The sequence below is a fragment of the Mus pahari genome, chromosome 23 (genome assembly GCF_900095145.1).
Source record: "Mus pahari chromosome 23, PAHARI_EIJ_v1.1, whole genome shotgun sequence".
NCBI lineage: Eukaryota > Metazoa > Chordata > Mammalia > Rodentia > Muridae > Mus > Mus pahari.
The window spans coordinates 39344753-39356187 of NC_034612.1; the positions used below are offsets into that span (position 1 = coordinate 39344753).

Below are 11435 nucleotides of genomic sequence, written 5' to 3' on the forward strand. Positions count from 1 at the left end.
GGGGGGGGGGGGGGGCGTGGCTGTGCTGATATGGGTGGGGCTGGGAGGCAAGCATGAACATGCAGTTGCATGTGTTAACTAACTCCAGCGAAGCTAGCACAGGGATTCACACTGTGCCTGTTTTTAGGTGTGTGAAGAGTCTGGTCACCTTTACCAATGTTGTTCCTGATTGGCATCCACTTAATGCTGCCCATTTCGGTCCATGTAACAGCTGCAACAGTAAATCGCAAATAAGAAAAATGGTGTTGGAAAGGTGAGTTTCCATTTACTTAAACATTTTTAGGAGACAGCCCCACCTTTCTGTTTTTTTCTGGATATCAATCAGCTTGCTGATACTTCATCATCTTACAAGCTCCCTGCTGCTGGCCTAGGGTAGGCTCAGAGTTGCCATCTCTCTGACTCCTTGGCAAGTGCTGGTTCAGCTGTCTGTATGCTGTAGGACGGGTGCTGCTGAGTGTGTACCTGGCCCCGTCTGCTCAGGTGCTTTCATGTCCTTGCACTGTGAATGTAAACAAGAACTCAGAGTAGATCTGCCCTTGTCCTTTCCCTCTGGTCAGACAGTGCATAGTAATAGAAGGTTCTGCTTTCCATTTGCTTTGTTTGTTTGCTGAATGGTTTAAAAGCTTAACACTCCCAACATGCAAATGCTTAGGTCTGTGGGTCCGCCCTGCACTGGCCTCTTTGAACTAGAAACTTTGCTGCTGACCTTCGTCCTTCCGTCCAGTTTCCCTTCTATAGCTCTTCTCTGGGCCTGATACCTAGGCATATTCTCCAGACACGATCTCATCGCCTGGCCCTGGCCTCACCGCCACACTCCACAGCATCTGTTGCATGTAAATACTGAATCTTGGGGGCTGTGGACAGATGAGCTGTCCACACGGTATGCCTGCCAGCTGTGTGGTGCTCGGGTCCCTGTTCCCTCCGTTCTGCCATGCTGGGTAAAGCTTCTCTCCGTCTGTCTTTGTACTCTACCTCTGTCCAGTTTGCTGTCCTCCTCCTTGTCAGCTGTTAGCTTGTTTTGTCCCTGCTTCCTGGCTCTCAGCGAGTGAGTGAGGCGCTGCCTTACCCACAAGTCTAGTCTGCTTGGCTGCCTGGGCCCAGGGTTTGAGATCTGCGTGTCAGGGCTTCTCTTCCTCAATACTGAGACAGGCAAAGGCAAGGCTGGCTCTTGTCCTGCACACACCTGTGCAGGAGCCTGAGCATCCTGGCGTTTATAAACAGCTGATGGCTCGGCCTGCTTTCTCTCAAGGTGGAGAGGTTGACGATCCGATAGATTTTATTATGTTGTTTGATCTGCTAATTGACAGCATTGCAACGTAAAGTTTTTAATTATAAAAGTTGTTGCTTTTGCTTACATAACAGGTTCATGTTCTGATCAGCATGTGTTTCCATTAGATACAACTGTTTTTAAATTTAAAGGGTGTTTTAAATTTCAGTGGACTTGTTATTTTAATAATCCAATTTTATAATTTGGACATTTCCTGTTTTCAAATTTAGTATAGATTTTAGGGATAATGTAAGAGAATTTATCAGATTGGTGGAACATGCCTTTATCCCATCACCTAGGAAGCAGAGGTGGGCAGAGCTTGTGAATTAAGACAGATTTGGTCTACATAGTGATTTCCAGAGCAGCCAGCATAGTTAGATAGATGAATGATAGATCTATCGTGAGGCGCTAAACAAATAAATTCATCATGAGACTGTGAGTAATTCAACTATATATCATTCTAAGATCTTAACAATGTTATGAGTTTCCCCTGGGGCCTTGTCTCAGATTACCCACATGTGTAATGCATGCCCACAGGGAAAATCTAGTGGTAAGTCATGCCTGTTGCATCCAGCTCCACCACTTCTCTTTAAGGGAGTTGTTGAGGGATTCTACTCTGAGGGTGATGATGTGGGCACTGACTGCCTAGAGTCAGCTTTGAGTTACTGAAATGAGCCTACAGTGCTTGCCACAGTCTCAGGAGGTCATGCATGGTCCGGGCTGGCATTTGAAAAGGTTATTATATTTAACTTCAGTTTTATCAGCTTTTACTGTTCTGCTTGTTTGCTTTACTTTCCTGATTGTTCTTGTTGTGTTTCAAGATAGCCTCATTATGTAGTCTAGGCTAGCCTTGGAACTTAGAGTCCCTTGGCCTCAAACTCTAAGGACTGAGATAATGAGTAAGTTCCATGGTGTTAGACACTAACAGTGAGTGCTGCTGGTGCTGGTGCTGGTGCTGGTGCTGGTGCTGGTGCTGGTGCTGGTGCTGGTACTGGTGGTTGTTAGCTTTGTTTTGTTTCTGGTTTGAGGCAGGGTATGGGATCTCTATGTAGTCTTGGCTGGCAAAACAGGGTTTTGTTTTGTAGCTTAAATTGGCCTCAGTCTCAAGATCCATCCACCTTGGCCTCCAGAATTCTGGGTCTAGAAGCACAGCCTCATGGCTGAAGATTCTGTTTCTCAATTGAAGTCTTTATTTCTTGGTAGAACATGCTTTAAAGCTCCTTGAACTATCTCCAGAGAACAGTTGTATCCCTTTGTGGCACAGTTGGGCTTTCTGAAGATGGGTTTCTTTATCATAGTTCATGACACTGTTCTAATCATTTGGCTTGCAGCTGATGCGATTTAGGCTTTTTATTTCTTATTATCAGAAAGATTGGAAATGATGAAGACTATTAACTTACAAATGTTTATAGACCTTCTTTTTTCCTGAAACTGATTATTACTGAACTACAAATTTGTAATTGTTAAATTTACATTGTTTGTGATTTGAGTTATTAGAGAAGTTTTGATGAAAATCAAGTTCGTGATCCAGCTCTTAGGGTAAGGTGTGGCTGCCCCTGGTGGGTAGAGATAGGTTGTTCTGCTCTCTGTAGGTGGCTGTGGGAATGAATATTCTCAGTGCTTTTCCTGAGATGCATGCGTCCTTCCGAGAAAAAAGCAGCTCTCTGTGAATTAGGAGCAGCAGGGGGAGGAGGACACACATTGTGCCACTGTTTGTATTTGTGTGTGTATTTAAAACAACCTCTGCCTGTTGAGGTATGCCAGCAGAGGAGGCTGTCATGAAGCTGGATATGAAGTTAGTTTGTCTTTTAGAACTTCCCTAGTTATGGGGGTAGAACAGGTGAGGGGCAAAGCCCAGGACCACAGCCTGTTCAGCACCTGTGAGGCCCAGGAATAGGAGGATGTTCTGAGCGTTCACCAGCTTGGCTGAAGTGGGCTGAACCAAACCTTACAATGAATGTCAAGATTGTCCGGCATGTCCCTTTCCATTAGGCCGTAGAGTGTCTGTCAACCTGTGCACAGGGGCTTGCATAGAATTTGTGGAGTCTGGTCAGTCTCCTTCCCCCTCTTTATGAGATTTCAGAACAATTTATAGGCATCCATTTGCATCAGCTGGACCGTGAGCATCACTGCAGCTCAGACTGCAGGTGGAGTTCATCTTGGCCCATTCCTTTGACTCATTTACCAGGGACTGTTCTAGAAGCCTTGGAATATATAAAAAAGAGTGAGGGCTGACAGGTGCTCTCACATGTATTGTGGAATTCTTGTTCACCTGTATTTCCTACACTTTTCATGTGCACTCATGTGAAGGGAAGGCACAGATTTCTAGTGTAGACTCATGAGATTTTAGGTAAGTAGATGTCACATGTATGAGGCCCAGAAAGCTAAATACAAGACTTCCGTATTCAAATGTCTTATTAGTAGTGGAAAGGCCACAGCCTAAGGCCTGCCTATCGAGCTGTGAGAACCTACATTTTACTGTGGATCGCTGAAAGACAGATTTGTCATATCCTAGCAGTTGGAAGAGTATGTATTTTACTGGCACATTTTATGAACAGTAACATCTTGGAGTTGGTAAATTAAGTCAGATTTTAGAACCAGGACAGAGTAGGGTGATAGAAACAGTTTCCAGAACCTTTAGGACTTAATTGCTGTTTAATAAGAAGTTGACAGGGTATAATTTACAGATCACTTCCTGTCAGAGTAATCTTACTCGAATCTGGACATTGATTCAAGTTCATTTTCAACTGAATAAATTTTGATAAGCTGAGTAGGTTTTGCCATGTGTTTAAATACTAGGAGAAGGAGTAACTACCATTTCCTAAACTCCACAAGCTTAGTTATTCTAGGCCCAGCGCATGCTTGCTTCTAGTGTGATATGTTACTGTAATTGTTAAATGTATTTTTGAAATTATGAGCATCTGATAGTTTACAATAAATCCACTAGTGCACTTTATTTTTTTAAGATTTATTTATTTATTTTATGTATATGAGTACACTGTAGCTGTGAGCTTTCATGTGGTTGCTGGGAATTGAATTTAGGACCTCTGCTCGCTCCAGTCGGCTCCAGTCAGCCCCACTCGCTCAGTCCCTGCTCGCTCTGGCCCAAAGATTTATTATTATAAATAAGTACACTGTAGCTGACTTCACACACATCAGAAGAGGGCGTCAGATCTCATTACAGATGGTTGTGAGCCACCATGTGGTTGCTGGGAATTGAACTCAGGACCTTCGGAAGAGCAGTCAGTGCTCTTAACTGCTGAGCCATCTCTCCAGTCCCCCGTGCACTTTATTTATTAAGTTTTTCTTAAGTACAAATTTGAATTTATTACGTCCCCTAATTTCTTGAGATGAACTTAGTGTCTGACTATCTTAGGCATAAGGTTTGCTGTTACTTTTGCCACTTAACAGAAGTGACTGATGTGGGCACCTGACACAGAGGAGATCTTCAAGGACTGGGCTTCTCTTCAGAGCTCGGCAGCGTAGTTCTCTAGCAGCAAGTTTTGTTTCAGGGTCTTTGTTGTCCTGTTGCACAGTGGCTCCCAGCTGCTGGCCACCGCTTCAAAGGCTTTAGTTAGAGCCACTTTTCCCTTTCTAATTATGGCACACAGCCAGGGGCGCCGTGTCCCTCAACAGAGCCGTGGCGTGAAATTGGTTTGACTTGTGCCTCCTTTCCACAGAGCATCGCCCATACTCATGCTGCACTTCGTGGAGGGCTTACCAAGGCGGGATTTGCAACACTACGCCTTCCACTTTGAAGGAAGTCTTTATCAAGTCACGTCGGTGATACAGTACCAAGCAAATAACCATTTTATAACATGGGTTTTAGATGCTGATGGTAAGCGCCTAAACGTTTTCTTTATGTTACTGGGCATGACAAGTAGAGCCTCGTGGGGTTTGCTTTGGTTTAAAGACATTTCATCTGGACTTTTCCCCTTTCTTCTGTATTCTTACTTTTGATTTTGCCCACTCCTGTTCCTCTTAAGGTGTTTCGTGTATCCTTCCTGACTGTGCTGTGTGTCTGAAGGAAGGGTGTATGTATGCACTCACTCCTTTGTTTGTTGTCTTTCTTTCTTTTTTTGGTTTTTTGAGACAGGGTTTCTCTGAATAGCCCTGGCTGTCCTGGAACTCACTTTGTAGACCAGGCTGGCCTTGAACTCAGAAATCCGCTTGCCTCTGCCTCCTGAGTGCTGGGATTAAAGGCGTGAGCCACCACGCCAAGCTGTTTGTTGTCTTTCTTAACATCATTTATTTTTGTATACACTTTCTCACTATGTTTCCCAACCGTTGTTTTGTTTTGTTTTTTTCTCCTAACTTACTCATCAACAGAGCTCTTGTACCCATGGCGTCTAGATCATCCACTGAATATGTTTATGTTGCCTATTTTTCTTCCTTATTATATACCTTCTATGCAAGACTGGAGGATTTGTTAATTGAGCAAACAAACCTACAGTAGTATACTGTTACCCAAAGGCCATAGCTCATGATTCACATGAGCCATACAATCTGTGTCCACTGGTGAGTGTGTGAAGGGGCCAACATTTATCCACCATTGTAGCACTGCACCATACAGAGTATTTTCACTACCCTAAAAACACTACTGTCCTCCACCCCCACCCTTCCCCAGCTCCATCGTCTTCATCCTAAGGCCTGCGGCAGTCCAGCTCTTTCTTTGAATCATACACATGACAGCCTTTCACATACACTGGTTTTGCCTAGGAATGTGAACATAGTATTCTTCCACATCTTTTCAGAGCTTAACACTGTGTTTTCCAAGTGACATTCCATTGTCCTGCTGATGTTTATGTATATTCACCACCTACGGAGAAGGTGTCTTGGGAGCTGGGAAAATGACCAATTGTTGGCCGTGCCACAGGAGTTCCTAATTTATTCTGAAAGCTTCCATGCAAAAAGTTGGACATGGTGCACAGCTGTAATCCCAGAGATCCCTGTGATTGCTGGCGATCCAGCTGTCATTCTTGGCAAATGAGAAAGCCTTTCTTCAAAGGAAAGGTGAACAGTGCTCAGGAATGCAACCGAAGGCTGGCCTCTGCTCTCTACTCTCCTAAACACAAAACAAAGAAAGACCATCTTGATTGTTTGCCTGTAGGCAAATATGAGGAGCAATGCTCTGGTTTACATATAAACTTTGCAGTCCACTTGTTATAAATACTAAGGAGTTTGGTTGCTAGATCAAATGGCAGCATTTTAGTTTTGTGACTGACAGTTGCTATTGTCCCCTTTATTGCTCACATTTGATGGTGGTAGAGACTTTGACTGTTCCAATAAATGTGTGTCTCTTTGTACATGTGTCCGTGTGTGCCTGCACTACATTAATTATGCAGAACTGGTTTTCTTTGTGACATTTTTGCCTGTATGCAATGTGCTTTGACTGTGTTTATCCCTGCCTATGACCCCAACACTCACCTCTCTTTCTACCCCTTGCTGGTCATGGTCCACTTCATTAGTAGTATTTTAATCTTGTTTTAATATTTTGCCTTTAAGGAATTTAAAAAAGTCTGTTGGCCCTTAGACCTCTATTTGTCCTTAGTCACTATTGTGATACCTTAGAAACTAACTAGTAGGTCCATAGCATCTACAGAGATCTAAAGCCCGGCTGCAGAAAGGACTTTCTCCATTTCGAACCTCCCTGAGTCTCAGATTATCTCTAATTGGACCTTTCAGTTTTAAGGGAAAGTGGGTTTTTTTTTTCATATTTTTTATTGATTATTTTTATTTACTTACATTTCAAATGTTATCCGCCTTCCCAGTTTCCCCTCCACAAACCCCATCTTCCCTCCCCTCACCCCATGCCTCTATGAGGGTGCTCCCCCACCCGCCTACCCACTCCCACCTCAGTGCCCTAGCATTCCCCTATGCAGGGTCATCGAGCCTCCACAGGACCAAGGGCCTCTTGTCCCATTGATGCCTGACAAGGCCGTCCGTCCTCTTCTACATATCTAGCTGGAGCCATGGGCCCCCATGTGCACTCTGTGGTTTGTGGTTTAGTTCCTGGGACCTTTGGGGGAGGTCTGGTTGGTTATTGTTCTTCTGTTTGGGTTGGAATCCCCTTCAGTTCTTTCAGTCCTAGCCCTAACTCCACCATTGGAGTCCCCATGCTTAGTTCAATCTGTGGCTGTGTGCATCCACATCTGTATTGGCCAAGCTCTGGCAGAGCCTTTTGGGGACAGCTGTAATATGGGTGCTGTTTTGAAGGTGTCTCTAAGAAGACTGTAATATTGTAAGAGAGCTGTAGTTTGTGATTATCTCCACTCCCTGCTGTAACCATGATGTCTAAAATTGGGACAGAGAATGTCTGTGCAATGGGCGTGATCATACTCTGCACCGTGCTTCCCGGTCAGCACGTCTGACTCCATAGACAGAGCCGTCTGTCTGCCTTGCCACAATTCCCTTGTGAATTATTGAGAAGCTTTTATTTATCCAGACTTGTCATTATTAGCTTTTCTCAAATTCTCATGTGGCATAAATAAAATGTAAGTAAATGTAGGACTCCACCTTCCCGTAATGTCCACTATCTTTCAGGCCTTGTAACAAAATCGACATAGTATAATTTCTCTATTTCAACATTTTAAGCTTATAGTCTATTGACATTTACTACAGTTACAGTCCTATAAATCCATCACCAACATCTGTATCCAGAGCTCTCTCATCATGCAAAACAAACTGCTCGGGAGACATCAGGCCCCTGCCTGCTGTTGGAGCCACTGTCCTGCCTTGTGTCTCAACCCCTCGTGCAGGTGGGACCAGGGCTTTACCTCTTTGTGTCTACCTTATTTCATTCAGCACATTTTCAAGGTTTATCCATGTTACAGTATGCCAAGCTTCCTTCCTTTCTGATGCTGAGCAATGACCCCCTATTGATCTGTTGGGACTCTGATGATGGGTAGACTCTTATAGCCACTGTCTTTGCTTCTCAGAGTGAGGTCATATGCTCTTGGATGACAGATTATTTCTGAGCCATTTTATATTTCCACCAGCAGTACACAGGAATCCAATTTTTTTCACCCCTTCCAGAATTCGTTATTTCCTTTTTTCTTAGAGCTATCTTTCTAAGGTGTCCCTTTCTTCTCTTTCCCCCACCCCTACCCCCCTCTTCCTCCTCCTCCTCCTCCTTCTCCTCCTCTTCTTCCTCTTCCTCCTCCTCCTCCAACTATCTAAGATGTCCCCTTTTCTTCTTTTAAGGAATAGTTTAATCTACTTCCTTCCTCCTTTCCTCTGTGCAATAGTCCACTTCCTATGACCCTTATGCTACATACTTAACACCTCCTTGAAACTATGCAAATGGAGAAATGGAGAGGACTGCCATGTGACCACGCTACCAATGAAGGTGACGGGTCCTTGAGGCTGCTCCCACGGGGCTGCAGTGTCTGATCTGTAGCCTTTACACATGGAATGCGTCTCTTCTGAATTGAATTTAAACAGATTCTGTCGTGATTCGGTGTGTATTTAATAAAGAACATAAACTAGCCAGCAGATCTGCCTGCATCTTAGAACTGGCACTCGTGATCAGAAGGAAAGTCTTAGCATGTGACTCAGTCAGACTTGCCAGTGCTCCCTTTGTGGTGCTGAGGGACACAGCAGCTGGGAAGGAGGAATGGTGTCGGGAAGGTCTAACCTGTAGCTGTGTTTCTTGTTTCCCAGGGAGTTGGCTGGAGTGTGATGACCTAAAGGGTCCCTGCGCTAAAAGGCATGTGACCTGTGAAGTGCCAGCTTCAGAGACACATATAGTTATTTGGGAAAGAAAATCCCAGGTGCCAATTAAAGAAGCTGCGTGCCTTCCATTCGAGAAGCCAAATGTGCAGCCTGTATCAGGTGAGGAGCAGCCGACTTGTCCAGCACTGTGTTCTCTGGCTGGGACCGCCACCTCAGAACCCTCAGTCGCCCATCCCACATCTATGGCAGGCGTTCCTCAGACTCTTCCAGAAATCCAAGCTGTAGCTCATGGAGATAGTGTACTTTCAGGAACAAAAGGCTTGGTCGACAGCATTTTACCCTCAGCACTTGAAGAGACCATCCAGGAAACTGCCTCTGTTTCTCAGGTTGACTCCAAAGATTGCCTGTTGGAAGACAAACCCGTGGCAGGAAGTGCAGCACTGGTCAGAGCACTTGCTTTTCAGCCGCAGGACTGCCCGGGGTCTTCCTTAGTGTCCAGCCTGTGTGAAGGGAAGCTAGTTGCCCCATGTGTGGATTCAAGTTTCCCATCCCAAGCTGTGAGCACAGACCTGCAGGCAGTACTGTCCCAGGCAGGGGACACTGTGGTTCCTAAACCTGTGACTGATGCCCCTGTTCCTGTTCTTGTTCAGGAATTGAAGTCCCTGGCAACTGAGGACTCTCAGATACAGTTGCTGCCACTGAAAACCAAGAAGTTAAACCCTGAGCAACCTGGTAAATCTCAGGCATCTAATTTGAGAAAAAGAGAAACCACAGCATCCTCTAAAACAGTAGCGGCCAGGTCAGCACAGAATCAGCCTCAGAAAGATGATCAGAAGAAAGCCTTCGTGGGAAGTTGGGTGAAGGGGCTATTGAGCAGGGGTGGTGCTTTTATGCCAACCTGTGTTTTGTCTCAGAGTAGAGCAGTAACTGACCTGCAACCCTCTGTTAAAGGAGCCAGTAATTTTGATGGTTTTAAAACGAAAAGTATAAACCGCAGGTCTAAAAGGATGTCCAGGAAAGCTAAGCATGTGGAGGAACTGTCTCCTAGGAACAGCTCTCCACCGTTGGGCCGCACAGCTGCTCTGCCACAGACTGCTGGGAATGCTGCCTCAGCCCTGTTGAGGGAGCAGGAAGGCTCACGTCCAGCTCCCCTCAGGCACAGATCCCCTGGCAATGAAAGTGCCGTCTCTCCAGCAAGCCGTGGAGATGTGGCTGAAGATCCGGTTCATAAGCTTCGGCTCAAGCTTCTTAAAAAATTAAAGGCAAAAAAGAAGAAACTCGCTGCCCTCATGTCTTCCCCACACCGTGAAACATCTGACCACTCAGAGCCTGCATCCCATTGTGGAACACCTGCAAGTGACCAATCAGAGCCTGTGTCCCATTGTGGATCTCCAAACGACTGTGAGTCCATAGAAGATCTGTTAAAAGAGCTACAGCATCAAATTGACCTTGCAGACAGCAAATCTGGGTGCACCTCTGCTCCTGATACCACTTCAAATAACAGCCAGAGTCAGGAGGAGATTTTAGCAGAGTTGCTGTCGCCTACAGCCCTATCAGAGCCCTCAGAAAGTGGGGAGCTTGAGTTGAGGTACTTGGAAATGGGGGACAGCACCCCAACACCAGCACCTAGTGAATTCAGTGCTGTTTCCCAGAATGCGTGTCTGAAACAGGACCATGATTACTGCAGCCCTGAGAAAGACCAATGTGAAGTTGATCTGCATTCAGTCATAGACAGTGCCTGTATAAGAACCTTGAACTTGGGGAGTCCCATGAAGACTGATATTTTTGATGATTTTTTTTCCACCTCAGCATTGAATTCTTTAACAAGCGACACATTAGACATACCTCATTTTGATGACTCTCTGTTTGAGAATTGCTGAGTGCGTGCTAGTGTTTTAGTTAAATATTGACCACTGCTGCTAGGAGGCTGTGCCTCGTGGGTAGTGTTGGCTGAAATGCACAGCCTTGTGTTCTAGCCATGGGAAGCTGTGAGCTACTGGAGTCTGCCTGTGAGACATGGGATCTACTGCAAATTAAAGACCTCAGCCCAGTTTTTGTCGGTTTCATTTCGTGATTGTGGAAGAATGGAAGGGTTCTGCTGTTTGTGTGTAGGGTCTGGGGAGGTGGTTATGGTGCTAAAGGATGCTCAGCAAGCATGGCCCCCTGAGTTCAGTCCCAGATCCTGTGTAAGCAGGCAGACCTGGCGGTGCACATCTGGAGTGCCAGAAGTGCCAGGATCTTGCTGACCAGCTAGACCAGCTCCAGCTGCAGTGAGGTGTAGTGGACTGAGGAGGACACCCAACACCTCCCTGGCCTCTAAACCATGCATATGTGTATGCACGTGTATGTGCACACGCACACATACACACAAAGTACCTTTTAGTATTTAAGACTCGGCCTGCCTTTAATCCCAGCACTCGGGAGGCAGAGGCAGGCGGATTTCTGAGTTCGAGGTCAGCCTGGTCTACAAAGTGAGTTCCAGGACAGCTAGGGC

General features: G+C 45.5%; 1 protein-coding gene across 4 annotated transcripts in view; it reads left to right on the top strand.

Annotated features, from left to right (window-relative positions):
* Positions 1-10994, top strand: part of Uspl1 (ubiquitin specific peptidase like 1) — a 28611-nt gene extending 17617 nt beyond the window's left edge. For 2 of the 4 annotated variants that reach the window (XM_021222585.1, XM_021222586.1), the window contains 4 exons: positions 128-253; positions 4948-5105; positions 8930-9100; positions 9592-10994. In XM_021222585.1, coding sequence (XP_021078244.1) covers positions 128-253; positions 4948-5105; positions 8930-9100; positions 9592-9614 — 478 coding nt within the window. In that variant the 3' untranslated portion in view covers positions 9615-10994. Of the gene's footprint in view, positions 1-127; positions 254-4947; positions 5106-8929 lie in introns of all 4 variants that reach the window. The other 2 variants (XM_021222581.1, XM_021222583.1) reach the window with 1 other exon arrangement.
* Positions 10995-11435: the final 441 nt, after the last annotated feature.